Genomic DNA, 23,408 nt, shown 5'->3' with positions numbered 1-23,408 from the left:
CTTAGCCACCTTCCACGTAGTCCATGCATTTTTAACCACCTTCTTTACTCAGCCGTGAGCTTGTATCTTCTGCTCACAGTGATGAAAGGAAGTACAAAACCTCAAAAAGTCAGACTGATAGTCCCTGGAGGAAAAAGAGAATTAAGGGTCAGACTCAATGCGTATTGCTTTGATCAGAGAATGAAGACATATACGGAATTTAAGAATGTATCATCGCTTGGTCATTAATATTCTTGTAGCTGAAATACAATCTTTTTAATCTTCCTACCACCCAAAATAATGGCTTATGTTGGGCCTAAAGAAGCTACCCAAAAACAATCACCTGGAGAAAATACAGAAAAATGAGTGGTTGTGAACACCACTTGTCAGTACCAGACAAGATGATTCTGGTTACTTTTAAGAGTTTTTACTATTTTTTTAAGAGTCTTTACTATTTTTTAAGAGTTTTTACTATTATATCCAAGGGTGTATATCTAAACACCCTTGTCTGGTAAAATTATTAATATCCCGGGTAACAATAAACACAGTATAATGACATGGTTTCCACAAAAAAACATAATCTCGATGGAAAAACTAATCGAACTCTCTTTCTGGCTGTCATGCAGGGGCTCCCAAACCCTACAGCACAGTCTGTCTTTCTTGGAGTATAAAACACGGGGCTATTTTTATGAACAACGGCCCCAGTCCCTGTTGCTGAGGAAGGCCCGGCCTGACGAGTTGGCACCTCCGCTAAGGGCCGGGTGGAATGAGAGGAGCCGCGCGGCCCACACTGAGTGTCTGTGCCTATCTCTTCCCAGTGCTGAACCAGGCCGAGAGCTGGCAGCGGCTGTCCAATGACACCCGCTCTCTGTTTCCTGTCGTCCTGGAGCAGCTGGATGACTACAATGCTAAGTTGTCAGACCTCCAGGAATCACTTGACCAGGCTCTTGACCACGTCAGGGATGCCGAAGACATGAACAGAGCCACGGCAGCCAGGCAGCGGGACCACGAGGTACGGTGCACGCTCCACCCATGAATGCGTGCCAGCCATACGCCACACGACGCTGCGACAGGAAGGGACACTGGGGGCCCAATTTCTTAAAATATCGGTACATTCAAATATTCCTGTTTTTTAGGCATCTGTACATTTTTGCCACCATAGGTGGCTAATAGACCTCTGTGCACCTAAAGTCGAGTTGAAACCATCATCATTGTTTGGCTTTTGCATTGATAAGGACACAACTGGTGCTTGTGTCTGCGTGTACGGATATGTGGGTTCTTGCAAGTGAGTGAGCAATGTGCTGCTCCTATGCCTACCTTTATTTTTTAAGACTTTTTTTTTTAAGATTTTATTTGTTTATTCATGAGAGACACAGTGAGAGAGAGGCAGAGAGACATTGACAGAGGGAGAAGCAGGCTCCCTGCAGGGAACCTGATGTGGGACTCGATCCCAGGACCCGGGGGTTAAGCCCTGAGCTGGAGGCAGACGCTCAACCACTGAGCCCCCCAGGCGTCCCCTATGCCTACCTTAAAAATAAAAAGAGAGAGAGAGAGCGCACTAGAACCCCAAAGCAACCCAGAACCACGTTTCTAGAGGGTATAGGTAATTTTGGGGAAGGCCTGATAAGCAAATCCCACAGCCTGGCTGGTCAGCAGCTGCAGAGCTAGGGAGTCCAACTCAAGCCAAAGGTCATGCAAATACAAAGAAATCCGCAGACGTAACCATAGCTTGCAGAGGCAGCCACCCCAGTGGGGCCAGGATTTGTGCAGGCCCACTTGGGGGGCTTACATCTGGTCGGTGGTCACGGCTGTTGCGAGCAATGCAGACACCCACAACCACCCCCACCTAGGGGAGCCATACTCTGGGAGGAAGACGCGTGCGTCACTGGACATATTTATAAAGATCAGAGTGAAATAGCAATGCCAAAAAATAGGAAGCTGCCATGAGCAAATTCGTTAATTCAGCTGTTTGTTTTTGTTGTCTGCAAAACCAACTTCAGTGAGACTCTCCGCCCAGTATTCAGTCGTCACCATCTCCCAGTAGGTCACTGGAAATTTTCCTGAATGAAAGGGAATCACCTTTTAATTACCACCATTTTCCAAACAGGAGCAATCCCTTAGCCAGTAGATTTCTAGAACGATGACGGTCAAGGTAGTGACCAAAATAACCCCTCCCCGTCCGTCTCTTCCCCAGTCCGGGCCCCTTCCCACCAGGCCGCAGCACCCCGCCTGAGCCGCTGCCCCCCTCACCCTTCCCTCCGTTCCCACACCAGGCCCTGCTCGGCCGCTAACGCCCTTCGTCGTCTCCTGCTGCCTTTGACTCTGCAGCCTATGAGCCACTGGAAGGTTCTAACCAGCCATTAAAAGAAATAAAAAGTGAAGTGTAGTTGAATAACCAGCATTGACTAGAAAGAAAATGTAGAATAGAGACTATCAAAGCGCATTATCTACAGGAAGGTGCGGTTTCATCGCATCCCTGCCTTAGTCCTGCAACTGAGATTGCATTTTTTTTTGCTGGGGGTCATGGTTCAGGACACTTGAGGCACCGTCCTGTGGCCTCTGCCCCTGCGCAGGCCGCGAGGGACCTCTGTGACCCACCCTTGCCAGGCTCCCTGGCCTCTCCTACCGCTGTGTCCCCGCCTCGCAGCTTAGCTCAGGCGATATCGCAGCCCCAGTCACCCAGTCACCCCATCGGCCTGGAACGGACACTTCTACTCCCCACTCAGTAGCCCCAGGCATCACCCCCCCCCCGGGAAGCCTACCCCCCACCCCAGGTTAGTGGGTGCCTCCTCAGCAATCCCATAACCCGCCTTGTGACCGTCCTCCCCCCCCCACCAGGGACCTGTCTTCCCTCTGGGTGCACGTGTGGTAGCTCCACAGCTCACCCCTAGACCCACAGCACAGCTTAGAAAAGAGCAACAGCGTGTTTCCGGCCCTTTTACGAAACCAAAAATAACCACGCAGTTTAATCATCCTGATGTGTGCAAACAGCAGCCACACAACTAGTAATTACACCATTTGCTTCACCATCCTACACACCCCGAAGGGTAACAGAATGATACAAATCTTCGTCCGATGATGGTAAGATGCTATAGTTTAAAAAGCACTGTTCCGAGAGTCTCTTAAACCAGACCTCTGCCTTCCCAGGACCGTTTCTATCTTTTTTTTTTTTAAGGATCAGGAACCTTTTATTATCCTTTGCATACGTGAAACGGATACCGAACATGCCTCATCGTGCTAATTGTGTGTCGTTTTCATAATTATTGGTTTTCAAAACTCTCTTTTGTTCAAATTGACCTCCTTCCTGTGAGGAGCATCTTCGGTTTGAAGCTAATCCTGCTCATTTCTGTCTAACGCTGTGTATGATGAGTTCTGTACACGACAAGGGGGAAGCCCCTTAACCTGGCGCCCATCACCCCCAACTACTGCAAAGAACTTCGCACTCAGTGCTGTTACCTCAAGGCTTTGAAATTTGGCTCTGGCTTCAGAATGTTAGCTCTGTTCCCCCAAGGCGCCCACATACAAGAGCTTCCAACAGGGGTCATATCTCAGAGTCTGGAAAGGAAAACTGCTCTGAAGGAGCTAAATGATACCCACCTTTTTTCACCTCCTTTCCTTACAGAGTTCAATGCCCGTACTTTAAAATATTGCTTTTGTGTAGAGCTGTGTAACTACCTCTCCTCGTGGAGACAAGAATAATTAACCCAAGATAGTCACACTGTGGTAAGCTTGATGGATTTTGAGGGCAAATTGATTTTGTAATGTTCTTGCATTAAGAAGATGTTCAAATGGGATTCTATTCTGTCCTTGGACCTATATCTTCCCCCGTAGCGATGCGTTTGCAGAGGATGGCTTCCATCTTCCTTCCCACTAAATTAGAAAAGACTGCAGGGAGCACGAAAGACATTAAGATGAACTTAGGAAGTTTTAAAGTATGTCCTTCAGTATCTGGGCTTCCATAATTATTTCCCATGATATCTTCGATTGCAGCGCAAGTCATATATTTCAGCTCCCATTCAAATTACTCTTTCTAAAGTAACCTCAACTCATTTTTTTACTCCGATTGTAAAACGAGTCGTAATTTTCCCTCTTGAAGCATCATTCTGGTTGCTTTCAAACTCCAAACTCATTTGACGTTTTCTAATATTTCCTCAGAATCACAGCATGCCTGCTTCTAGAACCCAACTGTGAGGGTAGAAATGGAAGCATTCATCAAAAAAACACTGGGGCCATTTCCCTCAAAAAATCTGAGCCTCTAACAACATAAAGAGCTCAGAGTGGCAGGAAGGAAAGTCACAATTTTATGCTTTCATAGTAGGGCCATTTAAACTTTTTTTTTTAAGGACTTGACGATTGTTTTGCATATGCTTATTCCTATCCAAATGAGCTACTTGTGCCTGGCCTAAAGTCAGCACATGATAAATGGATTTGAGACTTAATTCATTTTCCACTTACTGCAAATATAGAGCCTCTGTGCAATCCTGCGTCCAGGGTCTCACTTTACGTTTATGGAGAAAAAGTCAACGGCCCTCTCTGAAGCGGTGACTCTCTTTGAGGTGATGGTGCTGCAAGTAAGAGTCATAACTAAGTGCTTCAAAGCTCCCAAAGGGCTCACTTTTGCTACCTCCATATTATACATGAGAAAACTGAGTATGTCACGCATAGAATTACCCAAAGTCCCGCAGCCATTAGGTGGTGGGGCTGGGATAAGAACCCAGATTCGTCTGGGCACAAAGATAGGAGGAGGTGACATCGACTACCCTCCTGGATGCTTTCTCTAAAGTGACCTTCTCTTCCACTCTTGCTTGCTCCTCGTTCCCATAGAAACAATACGAGAGAGTGAGGGAACAGGTGGAAGGGGTGAATGTTTCTCTGAAGACATCCTTGGATTCTCTGACAACACCTCGGCTGACCCTTTCAGAACTTGATGACACAGTAAAGGTAAGGACGCATGTGACTTGGAGGTTTGTGTTTATAGCAGATTGGAGCAGCTGCTCAGGTCACAGAACACTAATGGAATCCACTACCGATCTGTGGAGTTAACTGGCGTTATAGAAGCAAGATTAGATGACCGAATTTTTCAGTTTCTTTCATCGTATGGTGGTGCTACTCACATACGGCTATTTAAATGTAAATTTAAGTGGCTTAAAATGAAAGAGATTAAAATTGAATTCCTCGGTTGAATTAACCGTATTTCAAGTGCTCGATAGCGCCACCCGTGGCCAGCGGCTACTGAATTGGACAGCATGGATCTCCTTGCAGAAAGTAAGTGCTGCTTAGATCCATCCTACTCACTCTTTAGTCATAAGTTGTGTACTTCATAAAGCTAGCGTTCAAAATCAATAAGAGACACATTTTTAAAGTGGAAAATTTCCACTAAAATGCAGTAAACCCAACCAATCCCCAAATTACTCTTAGCTCATTTTTATTACCTTTGAAAGGATACCATTTTAAAATCATCGGATCACCATCTCATCCTATGGCTAGTTCAGCACCAAGCTCCCTGTCTTCCTCTCCATCCCTACTCCCATCACTATCTTTGGTGACATCAAAATCTAGACAGTTGAGCCCACCAGCTCTCAGACGTCTGGCTCCTGTAACTTCTCCTGGCCAATAAGCTTTTCCTCCAGCCTGCCCTGGTTATCCCTCCTAGGGCCATACCCATGTCTTGTCATCAATAACAGTACCTCCTCCCAAATCCCAGTATCCAGCAGCCCCTCCCTCTCTCATCTCACTTACTCTGGAATGCCCACTCCAACAATCCTCTGGCCACATGGAGACCTCATCCAGCTCATTATCCCACTCCTCTCATATCCTCTCTCCCTCCTTAAGCACCTAAAATTATCGTTTCAGTGGTCCCTCCTTCTCCATGGTTTTGCTTTCTACGGTTTCAGTTACCCACAGTCAACCTCCGTCTAGAAGCAGATGATCCTGCTTCTGACCTATCCTCTCTAGGTGACTTGTAGCCTAACACTATGTCACAACCTGCCTGCATCAGGCACCTCACTTCATCTCATCATGTAGGCACATAATCACCTCACATAATCACAAGAAGAGCGAGTACAATAACATGTTTTGAGAGGGATCGCGTAACTTTTATTACAATACGTTGCTATAAGCCTTCAATTTTATTATTCGTTATTGTGGTTAATCTCTTACTGAGCCTAATTTACAAATTAAATTTTATTATAGGTTGGTATGCATGGGAAAACCATAGTACATCTAGGATTCGGTACCCTCTAAAGGTCTTAGAACGTGTCCCCCAAAGATAAGACGAGACTACCGTATAATCATTATTTGCAAACACCTTTAACTTGTACACCCACCACTTCCCCTACTGATTCATCCTCATATCCCAGTAAACCCAAGTAGCCCCAGCATCATGGCCATACCAGAGAAGCCAACATAATGAAAAACCCACCTCCTCTTCTGTTAGTCTGGCTGGTGAATTTACTTTGTGCTTCACTGAAAAATAGGAACAAAGAGAAGACGACTTCCCTAATCTTTCCTGCCCGGGTCCACTAGCCCACCAACATCTGTATTCCTACTTCACTCTTCCTTCCTATTATAATTAATGAAGTGTCTCGTCTCCTGGCGAAGTCCCATCTCTCCACCTGTGCTCTGAATCCCATTGTTCCTCAGCTCAAAAATGGTCACAGAGTTTCACTCCCAAAAGTTTTCCCTCTTTCTTCTGTTCATCCAGTTCTCACTCTGTACTGGACCATTCCTACCAAAATGTAAACATGCTCTAAGCATTTCCTATCCTTTAAAAGAGGAAAGACCTTGCCTACATCCCTTCTAATCTCTGCCCCATTACTCTACTCTGCTCAGCTTCACAGGAAAACACCTAGAGAGTCATTTACCATTGTCATCTCCACCTCCCAGACCCCACTGTCTGCTGTATACAACCCACTCCAAATGGGACTTCACGCCCCTCCACCAAGACTGTTACCCAGGTCATCGGAGAACTCAACATAGCCAAAACTGTGGTTGTTTCTCCCTCCTCAGCATTCTTACCCTTCCTGCCAGTTAACCTTTCCTCCTTTTTTAAACACTCTGAGCTTTCATCCTGGCTCCTCCAGGACCCCATTCATCTGGTCCTCCTCCCACTTCATTGGCCATTTTTTCCCAGACTCTTCTGCTAGCTTCACCTCAACACATCCTCTATGTAGTAAATATCTTAGACTCTGCAGGCCACGTATAACCACAATCCCTTAATCTTTTTTGTTTTTTGTTTGTTTGTTTGTTTTTATTTTTTTACAACTCTTTAAAAATATAAATAATATTCTTGGCTAGGAGCTATATAAAAACAGGCCTTGAGCCATTTTTGGCACAGAGCTCTGTCCATCCCTGCTCTTGATAATGAATGGCTCAGTTCTCAGTCCTGGGCCCTCTTTGGTACTTTTAATTTCTCCCTAGTTGATCCTGTTGAATCCCATGGTTTTAAAGAACGATTATATGCATGGTCTCATAATTCATACCTCCAACCTTCATACTTCCACTGAGTTCCAAACTCATATATCCAAATGCTTACTTGAAGTTTTCAAGAACTTAATGTGATATATAGCAGAATCATAATTTTATCTATCACTTTGATGTGTAATAGACACATCAAACTTAACATATTCTGAATAAAACCTGGTCCTTCCCTAGTCTTCCCCACCTCAGTAAGTGGCACAACCCCGTTTGCTCAAATCAAAACTCTGGAGTCATTGATTTCTCCTTTCCCCTCCTTCCCATTTCAGTAAGACCTCTTGAGCTTCTCTCCAAAATGAGTCCTGATTTCTGACCACTCCGTTCTCTGTTGCTGCTCTGCAGTCCAAACCACCTCTTCTCCAGCAGGAACTGCCAAAGGAGCCTCCTACTGGTTCATTTGCCTCCAATCTTGCCCCTCAAGACTCATTCTCTATGCAGTAGCAAAACAATCCCTTAAATACATAATCAGATCACATTATTTCTCTTTCATAAAACTTCCAGTGACAGAGTAAGAAACAAGCTCATTTTACCATGGCTTGTGAGACCCTAAGTGCCCCAGCTCTGGCCCAACTCTCTACCGCATTCCATGTATCTCTCCCCAACTCATTGCCCTCCAGCCCATTCCCCTGTTACCCGCCAACTCTGCTGTGTTTTTCAAACACACCCGTACTTTTCCTTAACTCTGGACCTTTGCACTTGCTGTCTCCAGATCGTCAAATGGCTGTTGTCCTTGTGAACATTCAATTCAAATGGGGTTCTTACCCTCAATCACTGTCCAATCCATCTCGCCTATTGTATTTTATTCAAAATACTCTTTACTCCCTGAAATTAACTTGTTTAATTATTTGGTCAGTTGTTTATCATCTACACATTCCCACTAGACTGTAAATTCCTGGAGAGCAGAGACTTCATTCATAGCTATGCATGCTATCCCCTAAAAGAGTGCCTGGCACATAGTGGGCATATGATGAATATTTGTTGAATGAATCAATGAGTAAAGGTGGAATGTCCAGTAGTATTTTTCTTGTTTTTATAACTAAATATATTTTTTTTTCAAAGTATTGTTCCCCAGATGACCTACCAAACAGCTAAACACTTAATACTGTCTCCATAGAAATAAACCCTCTGTTCTAGGGATTGTGCTACATTCTGGAAATACAAAAATAAATTAGACACAAATCTTGACTTCTACAACTATGTAGTCTGGTGGGTGGAATATTCAGGTAAAATGATTATAGTAGTGTGGTACAGGGACAATAGAAATATATGGCAACACTGAACCCATCCTGGAGAAATTAGGGATGGTTTCATAAAGAAAGTGATATTTGAGCTGAAATTGGGAGGATGAGTAGTACTTTTCCACGTGAGTCAGAGAAAAAAGGAAACAAAGTATCATGGACAGAGAAAATATTATTTGAGAAAACACAGAGGTCAGAAAAAATCATGGAGCATTAAAACATCAGTTAGCAAAGTTTGCACATGGTAGGTAATGGGGTGGAGGGGGTGAGAAATGATGAGATTGGTGAGAGAGGAGGGATCAGTTGATGAAGCCACTAGAGTAATCCAATTTGTTCCTGTACAGCAATTGGCTGATTTTGAGAGAGAAAATAACACGATCAGATTTGCTTAACAGAAAGATCACCATTCCTGTAGGATGGTGTACAGTGGGTTGGAAGATTGACAGTCTGGGCTGGGAGACAGGGGTTAGAGTATTCAGAAAGGAAAGGGCTGAGTCAAGACCGAGCAGCACCAACTTTTAAAGTCTCCTTCCTAGACAGTGAAACAGGAGAACCAGGAGACAGCAGTGTCACAGAAGCTAGGAAAGAGAGTTTTAAGGTAAAGGCAGCGACCAACACTGTCACAGACCAGAGATAAATCCAGCAAATACAGACAGGAAAGTGTCAAATGGGTCTGGCAATATGGTGTCTGACACTGGGGACCTTGGCAAGAACCATTTCTGTGGAATGCACTGCATCAACAAAGAAAGTAAGCTGGAGGGGCAGTTAGAGTCAAGGAGTAGGTTTTGCTTGTTTGTTTTTAGTGGGAGAGGTTAACTGGGGCATGTTTACATCTGAGAGGAGCCAGTAGCTAAGGAGCCAGAAGAACAGAGAACAGGACAGTGTACCTTATATGGAAAAGGAACACTTTTCCTTTGAAAGTATGAAGAAAATGTACATAAAGATGCAGCTATAAATAAGTGTATAGGGGTTTCTGGGTGAGGGAGGGACCGGAGGATGGTGGCAAAGAGATGTTTGCAATTCTTCTTTGTTGGTGTTGGAGTCTGTGAGGACAAGAGTACCCCCTTTCGGCTCCCAAGTTCTAAACAAGTTGAAAAATAAATAAAACAGTAAATGTAAAGTCTAAGAACATCACCTTCGTTTCCAATGCAGTCGAGGGTGTGGCTTTAGGTCTCTTAGCCAAGTGGGGTTGCTAATACTCAGACCTAGAATTAGACAGAGCTGCCCACTCAGACAGGCAGTACTGCAGGCTCATGTGGGGCTTCTGCACAGAACAGCTTTCACTGGGGACAAACACAGGAGAGCTCAGGCTTTCTGCTGGAGCTTGCTACCAAGAGGCAGAGGTAGAATTGAACAGAGCCTACAGTTATCCCCCCAAAACTTACCAATCAAATAAACCAGTCCCCCTCTCAGGAGCAGAGTGAGGAGAGGGGTGGAGAGGTCTGAGGTTTAACTATTTGAGCTCGCCTCATAGAGAAGAAACATCAGGAGGACAGAAAAAATGATCCCTGCTGCAGGAAGTTGATGTCTTCTAAATAAAAAAGAAAAAGTGATCTGTTGAGAATCAGATGGCGATGGAGGAAGGAAATATGATTGGCTTAAGAATGGCGACAATGATCAGAGTCACTCTTTGGGTGACTGGGAGCAACGAATGACGCTCGTTAGATTTAGTAACTTAGATATCATTCACTTGAATTTCTGTTTTGTTGGAGTAGTGAAGTAAAAACTAGACTGGGGTGGGTTCAAGAGCAAATTAAAAAGTGAGGGAATAGAGACAGCTAACATAAACACTTTTTTGTCTACATATTGCTGCGGAGGGAATAGAAAAGTAAGGTAACAACATTGGGGAGAGGTATGGGTAATGGAGGTTTTCTGTTTAGCTTCATTTTGTTTTCTTTTCACATGGGAGAAGGCAGAGAGTGTCTGAAAGCTAGGGAAGCAATCAGTAGCAATCTTTGTTGAAGATGCAAGAGAAATAGATAAAAGTCTACTTAAAGTATTTCAGACTCAAGGTAGACCTGGCCTGAAATTTACTGAACCTCATAAAAAGGAAGAAAAGAGCTCCCTGGGGGAAAGATTTTAAGACCTTCTATATTCAATTCACTTTTTAAAATATTCTCTTTAGAATGCTTCGGGGATTTATGCGGAAATAGACGGAGCCAAAAATGAACTACAAGGCAAACTAGCCAATCTCAGCAACCTTCGTCATGATTTAGTCCAAGAAGCTGTTGACCATGCACAGAACCTTCAACAAGAGGCTGATGAATTGAGCAGGTAATATCCTGGTTTTAGAAATGCAAATATCGGTATAGGCTGAATAACTCATTTTTCTTCAATTCCACATGCCAGAGTTACAGGGATACTGGTTAATGGGTTAGGTTTTGGGGTATGTTTGTGTGCTCATTTGGAGGGCGCTTGGTTGGAACCAAGCCACTCTGAGAACTGAGAACCAGCCAATCATTGTTTATTGCAATTACTTTGGGAAGAGTTTCTTGGTCTAAAAAAAAAAATCTGTCAAATTAGAGACCTGTGTTCTGAGGGGTGGTTCTGCTCCATAGTTATTAATAAAGTGAGACCTAAGACATTTGGTTAAGGGCATAACTGCTGCACAAAATACTATCAAGTAAGGGGCGTCAGGGTGGCTCACTTGGTTAAGCGGCTGACTCTTGATTTTGGCTCAGGGTCATGAGATTAAGTCCGCGTGGGGCTCCATGTACAGCATAGAATCTGCTTGAGATTCTCTCTCCCCCTCTCCCGTGGCCCCTCCTCTCTCTTTCTCTGTCTCTCTGTCTCTCTCTGTCTCAAATAATAAATAAATAAGACTTTTAAAAAAAATTACCAAGTAAATCAGATCCCTCTACAAGTCTAATTCTACCCCCATCACATATTTATTTCACAGACACCATTAGGTTTCCACACCCAAGGGTCTTAGGTAAAGCCTTGGAAGTTGGCAATACAACTGACTTCTGGTAAATACTCTAGACGCTCTACAGTTGCCCAGCAGGAAATGTTTGATTTCAACACCTGATTAAGAGAAAATCAATTGGCAATTTTCCTCACAGCATCCAGAAGAGAGTCGCACACCCTTTGGGCACTCAATTAATGTTAATTGAAATGTACTGAAAGATTGGAATTGAATTCATGACCTTGAAATGATAGGTAAATAATGAGATAATTACAGAGAATGACTACAAATCTGGCAATTAGAAATGAGATCAGTAAAGGTCATGAATAAAATAAAAACCAATAACAACTCTCTTTCAAACTTAAACTACTTTTTTATTCCTGATTGTCAAAATTTTCAAATATCCCTCCAAATCTTCTGAGAATTGAAAGAAAGAGGGGAGAGATGTAGGCAGACAGACACAGAGAAACAGATGTTATGTAAAATCTTGGTGTCCAGGATGGCGTTATAGTGTCATGCTTCCAAGAAATGTGCTTCTGATCAAGCCAATAAAATGGAGCTTAGATAGTATACTATTTGCACAATATGCTATATTAATATAATATTGTTTCTGAGATGCCTCCTATGGTTCTCTTGATTGTTCTTTTGTCATTTTAGTGACTATGTCCTGTTGACTGGGATCCCAACACATACCTTCACTAAATGACACCCTGCAACAGTGTTTATAGCGTGATTCCAAGAAAGTTGCCCATGCTTCACCTGGAAAAATGATCAGAAATATCAATCACCCTGAGCGCCTTTTGCATTTAGGATATTTTAGCCTGGATATATTCAGGGAAACCTCCAAATTTAATAGATGTCTTGCCCTCAAGATGTAAATATTCTTCATCATTTGTTGACCCAACGATTTGCTTCGCGTGCATAAAACAGAGATAAACATAATTCATCAAGAAACTTCCATTTCAAAAGCACATTTTCATTTTGTGTATTGATGCAATACCTGTTTTGTGTCTAGTAATGAAAGCAGAGTATTACAGACTGTTTCAAGCTCTTCCTAGTATCTTAACACTAGCCAGCAAAATTTTAAAATATTAATGAATACTTGTAACATTTTACTCCTTATATCCCTTTCTTTTAAAACTTCCTTAAATTTTTTAAGATTTTTTATTTATTTATTCATGATAGTCACAGAGAGAGAGAGAGAGGCAGAGACACAGGCCGAGGCAGAAGCAGGCTCCATGCACCGGGAGCCCGACGTGGGATTCGATCCCGGGTCTCTAGGATCGCGCCCTGGGCCAAAGGCAGGCGCCAAACCGCTGCGCCACCCAGGGATCCCAAAACTTCCTTAAATTTTATTATCTGTGCCATTTCTAAGGACAAGGGATTGTGGGTAGGAAAAAATAGCAATTATTTGGATTAGAATTACCTCTGCAAGGCAGAGTTGCATTATGGCTTTCCTGGGCCCTAGGTACCTTTGCGTCTGTGGGCCCTTTCCTCCATTAAAAAAAAAAAAAAAATTAAATTATACGTCATGACAGCATTGTTATAAAGATTAATGTAATCATTATTAGTATCCTCATTGTTCTTCTGATTTAAAAAAAATGAAAAAAAAATCTTATGGGGCCCTATTATGCCTAATGGATAAACCAGCCCTCTCGCAAAGGAGCCCGATGATGATGAGCTTGGACAAAAGAGAAGGAAGTAGCCAAGGGGATTCAGAGAAGTCGTTCTGAGCCTGAGAGAGCACGCAGGGGCTGAAGCTGGGTGCAGGAAGCTGAGACTCAATTGAGCTCCATAGGTCAGGACAGTTGGAAGAGATGAGCCAGCGTGGGATCTGCAATGTCACATCCTGGGTCACAGAGAATCTTCTAGAAGTTCCTGATGAATCAGGTGATAGTAGTCATCAATGTTTGGAATGGTGGATTCAAAACTGAGTAAAATTAAGACAAAGGATTCAGGATGAGCTGCAGAAATGAAGAGATGTTTATACTAGGAAGAAGCATTTGTCGATAAAGTGAATTATTCTATGAATACACTTAGAATTTGAAATTACGGTTCAGGAAATAGTTTAGGCACAATAATAAACCCTGATGTTTATTGGATGACAGGCACGGTACCAAGCATTTCAGATATTTTATCCCTGTTGAACCTCACATCAATCCCCTGAGGCATGTGAGATCCACCATGTGAGAGGGCCCACCGCAGGATGGGTACCATTACTATTAGATGAACCTTACCGAGGCCGCAGAGGGGTAAAGGCAGAGAACACGGTGGATAGAGCAAAGGCGGAAATGGGCATGAGTAGGGCTTCACCCTTTAAGGAAGCAGCTGGGCCGCAGGAGAGAGACAAACCATCACAAGAGCCCTGGTTCCCTCTATGAAAAGGGAATAACAATGTCTACTTCACGGGTGTGGTAAAAACTAAAGACATATCATGCAGGACAAGGCTAGGCTGGTGTCTGCACCTAGATGTTCAGTATATAGCATTCTCCTTCTTTTTTTTTATTTTTTAAAAATTTTATTTATTCATGAGAGAGAAAGAGGCAGAGACACAGACAGAGGGAGAAGCAGCCTCCCTGCAGGGAGCCCGTTGTGGGACTCGATCCCAGGACCCCGGGATCACACCCTGAGCCGAAGGCAGGTGCTCAACCGCTGAGCCACCCAGGTGTCCCATATCATTCCCCTTCTTAAGGGAAAATATGATGTTTCATAAAGTGAACCAAAGGTTGAATGAATAGAATAAAACCAACTAATACCTGACACCATGTTGAGGCTGTGCACCTGCTCTGGGAGCCTCAGTTTCTTTTATGGAAAGGAAATAACAATGCCGATTTGGGTGCTTGAAGAGGTGCAGAGGGCTGTTTTGAAATCATCCTTCCCTTTTCCTGTGGCCTCAGCGGGGCTAACAGCTTCCATGGAGCCAGTATGGGGTAAAGTCCTGGGGGCACCAAGGCAAAGAAGAGCAAAAGATGTGCTCCTAGGAAAGGCAGCCCAGGAAGACTTGCTGAGACAGGTGATTTTGAATAACAGGAAGGAGGTCCCTGTGGTCCCAGAAGTATTCAGATCAAACCATATAAATGGCCTCATTTCCCCTAAAAAAAAGTAAGAAAGAGAAATAACGGCAAATTTGTTCTTTAACAGGAATCTGCACAGTTCAGATATGAATGGGCTGGTACAGAAGGCTTTGGATGCTTCAAACGTCTACGAAAACATCGCCAATTACGTCAATGAAGCCAATGAAACGGCAGCATGGGCTCTGAACATCACTGACCGAATTTATGATGTGAGCATTCCCTTACTTGTTTTTATGATATTTTTTAAATAAATCTCTGCACCCAGTGTGAGTCTCGAACTCACACCCCTGAGATCCAGAGTCATATGCTCCAGTGACTGAGCCAGCCAGCCGCGCTCCCCCGCCCTGAGTGTTCTCGTGTTTTAAAGTTCACTTTACATGTTGCCTTTTCCCAGCTTATGACTTTTCTGTTTTCTCGTGTAACCACTTGAGCTTCCAATGTAATACAAATGGCAGAAAGGGCAAGAGAACTAAGAAAAGACCATTTTATTTGTGTTACTATGTGCCATCCTCCTGTCAGCAAATGCCAGTTCCTTTGACAGCTTTTTTAAACCACAGTCTCTGAATAAGACATATTTAAGAATAGCCTGTGCTGGGACAGAAGACGCTTTATGCATACATTCATTTTTTTCAACTCAAAAACCTATTTATTGAGTGGCGTCTATTTGACAAGCACTTTGCTGGGGCCTTGGCCAGACACCGTTCTAGATGCACTGAATTTTCCTTGAAAAACATTTATCTTGAAAATGTCCTGGACTTTATTTTCTTGTGTTCCCACTTGACCTTGATTTTGAGCTACGGAAATGAAATTGTGTGAATTTTGCGTGATGTTTAGCAGATAAACGGTGCCATTTAAATTTTCAATCCATGAAAAGTGGATTTCTTCTGCTGTCGTTCTTACTCTTTCCACACAATTCCTTTGCAGGCTGTGAGTGGGATTGATACTCAAATCATTTACCATAAGGATGAGAGCGAGAACCTCCTCAATCAAGCCAGAGAGCTGCAAGCAAAGACAGATCCTAGTAACTATCTTCCCTTTCCTACCTTCCTTCTGATTTATAGTTGCTTCTCTCTTTTCATACACCACTTCTGCATATGGACAGAGATTTCAAAATTCTAGGATTAAAGAGCAGATGATCTTTTAACTGAATAATACATTAAGAGTTCCTGCTGAGATTCGAGGTATTGGAAAAGTGAAGATTGGATATGTTATTATGATTTTTTTAAGATTTGAAATTTCTAGTCAAGAGAGAGTGAAAGAGAGAGCAGGGGGGAGAGTAGAGAGAGGGGGGCAAGCAGACTCCACACCGAACTGCAGAGCCCGACACGGGGCTGATCTCACAATTCCAAGATCAGGACTGAGAGAAACCAAGAGTTGGACACTCAACCAGCTGAGCCACCCAGGTGCCCTGAAGATTGGATATTATAAAATAAATTGTGGTTTAGGAAAAAACAAAAAAACCTTCCATGTACATGAACATGTAGTAGTGGATGCTCTGGCTAATCAAATAGGCTGGTTAATAGAAATTTACCATAAATACCAAATTTCAAGGAGATAATGCCATAAAATACACTTAGCATTAAAACTATATTGTGCATAATTTTGTCTTTCTTGGACAATTCAGAAGGCCCTTTAAATTTTTACATGAAGTAATGAGTCAGCACAGGGAGTGTCAGAAGGACAAGATACCACCGAGCCATGTGGATCTTGGCACTGCCCTGTAGTTTGTGTTCTACAATTTTACTGCATTTACGCCAAGCCGAACGACCACCCGGGAAGAACCATTTCCAAGGGCTAATGTTCATCTGTGAGAGCAAGCACACCCAAGTGAGAAAAAATAAAAGCAAAATCATTTTAGTCAACTTTGACTCTTGTGAGCTACTTCTGAAAACAACTGCATTGAGTGAGAATTTCACTAAACATTACTCATCTCTAAGCTGATGAACTCGTGCCGGAGGATGGGTGTGCATTGACTAATGAGGTTGGAAATCTATTATATAGGTAACTTCTGACATCACCTAAAAACAAAGACCAAATTTGAAACAGAAAATGTCATGTAATTTTATGAAAGCAATTGATCTCAATTCTAGCCATGCATTTTCTTTTTTTTTGTTTTTACAAAGAGCGCTCTATATATAAAGAGGGGGAAAATGCATTGGTTTTTCATATGCAGGATATTTATAAAGTAACTATTATTTTCTGTTTGCTGAGTAAATAAAGGCAATAAAAATGTTCTGGTTAATTCATTATATAAATCTACTCTTGAACATACTCCTTACAAAAGAATTAGAATATTAGCAGCAACGATTTAGAATATTAAGAGTAAAATATATATTTTTATTAAAGTACGACTGACATACAGTTTTATATTAGTTTCAGGTGTTACAATATAATGATTCAATAATTCTGTTGCTCAGTGCTCATAAGTGTACCCTTTTTTTTTTAGATTTTATTTATTTATTCTTGAGAATAAATAAATGTTGAAAGACATTTATCTGAGCCAACCAGCCGTGCTTGGCTGAGAGAGAGGCAGAGAGATAGACAGAGGGAGAAGCAGACTCCCTGCAGGGAGCCCGATGCAGGACTCGATCCCGAGACTCCAGGATAATGCCCTGAGCCAAAGGCAGATGCTCAACCGCTAAGCCACCCAGGCGTCCCATAAGTGTACTCTTAAAAGTAAAATATTTTTAAGTAAATGTTGCCATATCCATGTATTGCTTTGTTTGTGATGTAAAGACCAGAATATGTGGGTCTTCATGACACAGTGACTGAAACATTTTATTCTCCTTGATAATTTGCAATACAACTTTGTCATTATTGAGCTATTGAATCTCATGAAAACAGTTTTTCTTTTCTGGTCATAATCTCTCTTCAAAGTTCTATATTTTAAGCACAGATAAAATCTCTCTACATTAATCTCTGAATATTTTACAGATCTGGGCATCTATTTCATGATCTTGTTTGGTTAAATTTTTTTCACGTATTTATTTGCCAAAGGGACGCCGATGGGAAGTTAGAACTGTGTGGATCAGAACTTGGCTCCCTTTAGATAATATATGTGTGTGATATAAATTCAGATTTTCAGATTAAACTATATTTATCTCCTGAGTTACATTATAATTTCAAATTACTGTTAATTCGTTTCCAGATGACTTTCAATGATCAGTAATCTTGATATCCCAGATTTCCTTTTCTTCATTATCTATATCAAATAGTTAGCAATCTATAATAAACTCAGGAAGCTTCTATTTAAAGGAATCTCCTACTGAATTCATCTGTAAAATGAAAATGTTCATGTAAAACAATACGTTTTTTAAATAGGACAGAAGACTTTTTATGACACACTTTTTTTCTTATAAACACCCAGCCCCAAAAAGAATTTTTTTCACCTATTTTTATCAAGGGCTCCAAATATATTTAAATATATTCTTTCTCAGTATCAGTCAGCATTTTTTGAAACTACAAAACCCAAAAGGAAGAGTTGAAAAAGTTGTTTGTATTATGATATTCAAAAATTGAAAGTACAAGAGGAAGACAGGGTGTAATAAAGAACAAAGTATGTTTAAGTCCCTCCTTGAATTCTGGGAAATGTTTGGCACTACCCAGAGGCGACAAGAAAGAAATGCTTGTACTTTGTTTACATTGTACTTGGTGACAGAGTCAACTCAGCACCCCTCATTTTATAGCCACTAAACACAAGTTGGGAAAGACAACTGAACAAGAAATCAAGTGCACGAAGACTGTATAATAGAAATGAGAAAATACGCCACGGGAGAGTATATATCTACAAGCCTTTTGGAGAGAAAGAGAAGAATACAATAGGAAGTGAAGAAATTATTTCTCTGTTGTAAAAATGCGTAAGTTTCCTGATGCTTTGGAAATAAACCAAGCATGAACCAAGAATTCTTGGAAAGTTCATCTTTCAGTTCAAAAAACAAGATATTACATCACGACTTGTCTGGATTTGCTCCACAATGACCCATTTTGAGACTAATGTTACAAGCGCACTTTCAAGAACATTTTTGTAAGAAAAAAACTATCAAGCCTGATATAAGAACAAATAGAAAATCTGGTAGGCCTACATGTACCTATATAATAAGTTTAATCAGTAGTTAAACCCTTCCCACAAAGAAATTTCAAGGTTCAGATGGCTTCTCCAGTGAATCCTTCCAAATATCTAAACAAATAACACCACACGTAAATAAATTTTTCCAGAAAATAGAAAAAAAAAAGGGAACCATTGTTTAATTTGTTCTGTGACGCCAACAAAACTAAGATAAAAAACCTGGCAAGGACATTATTGAAAAAGGAAAACTATAAGCTCAATTCTCTCACAAACAGAGATGCAAAAACCCTAATCAAGATATTAGCAACTAAACAAATATATATATATATATATATATATATATATATATATTTTAGCAAGTAAAATCTAACACACATAGAAATGATAATACATGACCAAGTTAAGTTTATTCCAGGACTTCAGGGATAGTGTAACATTTAAAACATCAATAGTAATTCACCACATTGAAAGAATATATCAGAAAATTCATATGATCATTTCACCACATGCAGGAGGATTGTTTAACAAAACTCAATACCCATTCATGTTTTTAAAAAACTCTTAGCAAACTAAGAATCGAAGGCAACTTCTATAATCTAACAAAGAATAATAAAATAATAGCAAGCATATTAACACTAAAATATTTAAAGTTTGCCCACTAAGATTGGAAACAAGGCAAAGATACTCCACATTACCAATTCGATGCGTAAAAATGCAGTAAAACATAATTAAAAATTGACTTTTAAAAAATACACCACTTACAATAGGATAGAATAGGAAAAAGCCGATGAAAGATAAGATCTCTACACATAAAGCTATAGCATGCTACTGAAAGAAATTAAAAATTATCTAAATAAACAGATGAAAATGAGAATTTAGATCTAAAGAAGAATAAAAAGAAACTGTATTATTAACTGGAAGACTCAAATTTGTGAAAATGAGAATTCTGCCAAATTTATCTGTAGATTCAATATAATACCAACTGAAGTACCAGAACTATATGTAAATAGAGAAGATGATTCTAGAATTTCTATGCAAATGAGGTGGGAGGAGCTAAGAAGCCAGTACTGTCCTTGAAGAACAAAAACAAAGCTGGAGGACTTAAACCACCAGATATCAAGATTTACCATTACAGAAATTGAAACACATATAAAATATTTTTTAAAATTCGATACTGTATCATTTCTTTTGAATAAAGTTGAAGGACAGACATAACTAACAGATGGAGATAGAATTCAGAAAAGTGGTCATCCTCGGTTTATCATAGGGGTCCCAGGAAACCAAGTAACAATAATGTTCCACTTTCTTGACTTGGCACTGCTTACATTCTGTTTGTGAATATAAGCTCTAAGTTTGTGAAAACTCATTCATAGCGTGCACCCTTTTCTAGAGGTATCTTGTGTATCAATTAGGATTTTTTTAAATTAAGAAAAAAAGAATTATTCTAATGTAAGAGTCCTCACCATGGATATAGACAGACGTTTTTCTTTTCAGCTCTTTATCAACCGTGCTGCCAGGAGTTGTTAGTCACAGCTGTGCTGTATTTTTCAAAGACATTAGCCATTATCTCCGCACCTTTTATGAGTCGCTTTATGGCATCCTGTGACTAGTATTCTGTGGTCCCGTACCTCATTAATTGGGGCGCCACTTTCCAGAACTGGTGTTCTATGTTCACATCATAGTCAGAATAGTACAGATGACTCGATGGGACACATCAGAATTTTCCTTGTTGAAATGGAGGGTTTTTTTTCCCCCTAGCATCTTGGCTCTACTGGTACTTTCTTTGTCTTCTCCACAGGCAATGATGAGGCGGTAGCCGACACCAACAGGCGTGTGGATGGAGCTCTAGCAAGGAAGAGTGCTCTCAGAAACAGATTGAATGATGCCATTAAGCGACTGCAAGCCACAGAGAGAGGTAAGGATCACAGACAAGAGCTTACGCCTCATCTGTTTGTTCACTGGGATTAAAATAACTCGTTTGAGGAAGAAGTACATGATTCCTTTCATAAATAAATATTGTTTTCTGATGACAAAAGAAACTATGTTCATCACACACACACACACACACACACACACACAGAGGAAAATAATTGTAAAAGCTATAATCATACCATCTAAGCATGACCATTAAATTTGAGAGCATTTTCCTCCAATTTTGTGTGTGTGTGTGTGTGTGTGTGTTTTAATAAGAGCATGCTGCTTATACTAGTTGGTAACCCACTTTCTTGTGAACATTCTTTCTTTGTTAATAAATATGCACTAATTTGGTTATTGGGTTTCCTCTGGCCCCAACTATAAATAGCTGCCCTGTGTTTCATGCCGCGTCATTCTCATAGTACAAGTAGGGAGACCAACAAGCCACCTAGAGACACGAGAGCCCTCATTTTGCCTAATCTGGAACTCCAGGACCGTAGCACACCAAAACCCCACCAGGAGGGTGTGGTCCATTGAGAATCCCTGTCCTCAGCACCATCAGAGCTAACACATGCCGGGCACTGGGCTCTGTTTTATAAACACTATGTGATGTGGGAAAGTATCACCCTTGCCTTTAGATAGCTGTGAGCCCTCAGGCTTGTCAAGGTTCAGGAACTTGCTCCAAAAGGCACAGCTCCAACAAGAGGCAGACCCGGGATTCAAAGATACACGCATCAGAGTTCAGACCGTGTGAGGTTGAATTAAATGTTTCTCCAAAAGAAGTAAAGCTACAACCTCACCTCAGTGACGCTTACAACAAAATCAATACATGATTATTACAGAAAGAGTAGAAAATACAGATAAGAAAAGAGATAACAAAAGAAGAAAAATCTTTAATGATCTCATTACCTGGGGGGGGGGGGGAAACATTTGTTGTAAACCTACATCATTTCTATTTTAAATACATAACTTTTTTTTTTAAAGATTTTATTTATTTATTAGAGACACAGAGAGAGAGAGAGACAGAGACAGAGACAGAGATCAAGAGAGAGACAGGCAGAGGGAGAAGCAGGCTCCATGCAGGGAGCCCGATGTGGGACTCGATCCTGGATCTCCAGGATCACGCCCTGGGCCAAAGGTGGCGCTAAACCGCTGAGCCACCGGGGCTGCCCAATTTTAAATACATAACTTTTTAGTAAAAATAGAATGTCACTATACTTTGCCATTTGGAAACTTGCTTTTACTATTTAAAAATAGTTTTCCTTACTAATTTACTTCTGTAGGAGAACATCATTTTTATGGCAAAAGCTGTTGCACATAGAAGAAAGTAACATTTACAATGCATTCCAGACATAAACATTTTATGAGTTAAAATCTCGTATGTGTTTTCTGTGGCTTCCTCACCAGGTTTCTACCTGAAGAAATACTAATTACTTTTTAAAAATTTACCTCTAATTTGAACGTGTTTTAAGTGGGACTGCATGATTTTTAATGAGACTCTAGAGTCTCTCACTAGAGAGAGACTGAGGAAGAGGGAGAAGCAGACTCCCTGCTGACCCCGCAGCCCGGGGCTCAAGGCTCCGTCCCAGGACCTGGAGATCCTGACCTGAGCCCAAGGCAGATGCTTAACCATCAGGGCCATGCGGGTGCGCTGATGAAGAATCTAGAGTCTTTCAAGCTCACTTTTTAATTTTATTTTGCACCTTAGACCCTAATTAACCTACATTTAAAGATCTATGTTCAGCTTAAAAACCCAAAACTTAAAAAAAAAAAAAAAAAAAAAAAAAAACCTTGAGGTCTCTTTTATCCCAGTAATTAAATGGAGGTTAGTGTTCTCCACAAGCGTCCTGCTTCTCTGCCCAGTGAGCGTGATCCCTGTGCTCTGTGTGTGAAGGTGACGCTCACCAGCGCCTGGGTCAGTCGAAGCTGATCACGGAGGAGGCGAGCAAGACCACAGTGGAAGTCCAGCAGGCAGCCGCCCCGATGGCTGACAATCTAACCAACTGGTCGCAAAATCTTCAGAGTTTTGACTCTTCCGCCTACAACACCGCAGTGGACTCTGCCCAAGATGCAGGTATCACGGTTTGCAAACATCCAGTTGAGTTGCCCATTAAGCTCAACACGTCTTTCGTTAAGAAGCGAACTAGGGGTGGTAGAAGGGGAGGAGGGCGGGGGGTGGGAGTGATTGGGTGACGGGCACTGGGGGTTATTCTGTATGTTGGTAAATTGAACACTAAATAAATAAATAAATAAATAAATAAATAAATAAATAAATAAAAAGAAGCAGGGTTTTTTCATTGGGCTGTTAGATTGGAATATTGTAGAAGTTGTGCTTGCTTCAGCAGCACATATACTAAAATTGGAATATTGGAGAAGTTGGCTTAGCAAAAAAGAATAATTTTGCTCGGGTCGTCTATTGATAGATGTATGTGTGTGTGCACAGGAAATAGGTATATTTCACGTAAATAACCACTAGGGAGATTGGTGAAGAATCATTTTTTTCTAGATGAAACCACGGCAGCACTGATTTTTTTTTGGTCAGTGTAAATCTGTTCTCTTGGGGGAGAACGTCAATCACAAAATAATGGTTTACTTTTAGGAAAAAAATATTTACTAAACTGCACTGCTTTTTCCTTACCCGAGTAAAGCAGGTTCCCACCAACAAATACCGCCTGTGGCCAAACACAACTGAAGGTTCTCGTGAAGAAGAACAGTTTGTTGGCCAGCTTGGAGACAGACTTGTAGTAATGAAGATG

The 23,408-nt window shown here is 41.3% G+C and overlaps 1 protein-coding gene across 3 annotated transcripts in view; it reads left to right on the top strand.

Annotated features, from left to right (window-relative positions):
* The window catches only part of LAMA4 (laminin subunit alpha 4), a 142,899-nt gene that overhangs the window by 81,450 nt on the left and 38,041 nt on the right, over nt 1-23,408 (top strand). For all 3 annotated transcript variants that reach the window (XM_049092473.1, XM_025444841.3, XM_049092474.1), the window contains exons 11-17: nt 798-991; nt 4,804-4,920; nt 10,819-10,967; nt 14,740-14,881; nt 15,597-15,693; nt 20,537-20,653; nt 22,547-22,726. In XM_049092473.1, the coding sequence (XP_048948430.1) occupies nt 798-991; nt 4,804-4,920; nt 10,819-10,967; nt 14,740-14,881; nt 15,597-15,693; nt 20,537-20,653; nt 22,547-22,726 (996 nt within the window). The remainder of the gene's footprint in view (nt 1-797; nt 992-4,803; nt 4,921-10,818; nt 10,968-14,739; nt 14,882-15,596; nt 15,694-20,536; nt 20,654-22,546; nt 22,727-23,408) is intronic.

Source organism: Canis lupus, chromosome 12, assembly GCF_003254725.2.
Source record: "Canis lupus dingo isolate Sandy chromosome 12, ASM325472v2, whole genome shotgun sequence".
NCBI lineage: Eukaryota > Metazoa > Chordata > Mammalia > Carnivora > Canidae > Canis > Canis lupus.
Note: the sequence above shows the minus strand (reverse complement) of the source record. Positions and strands in the feature narration are given on the sequence as shown.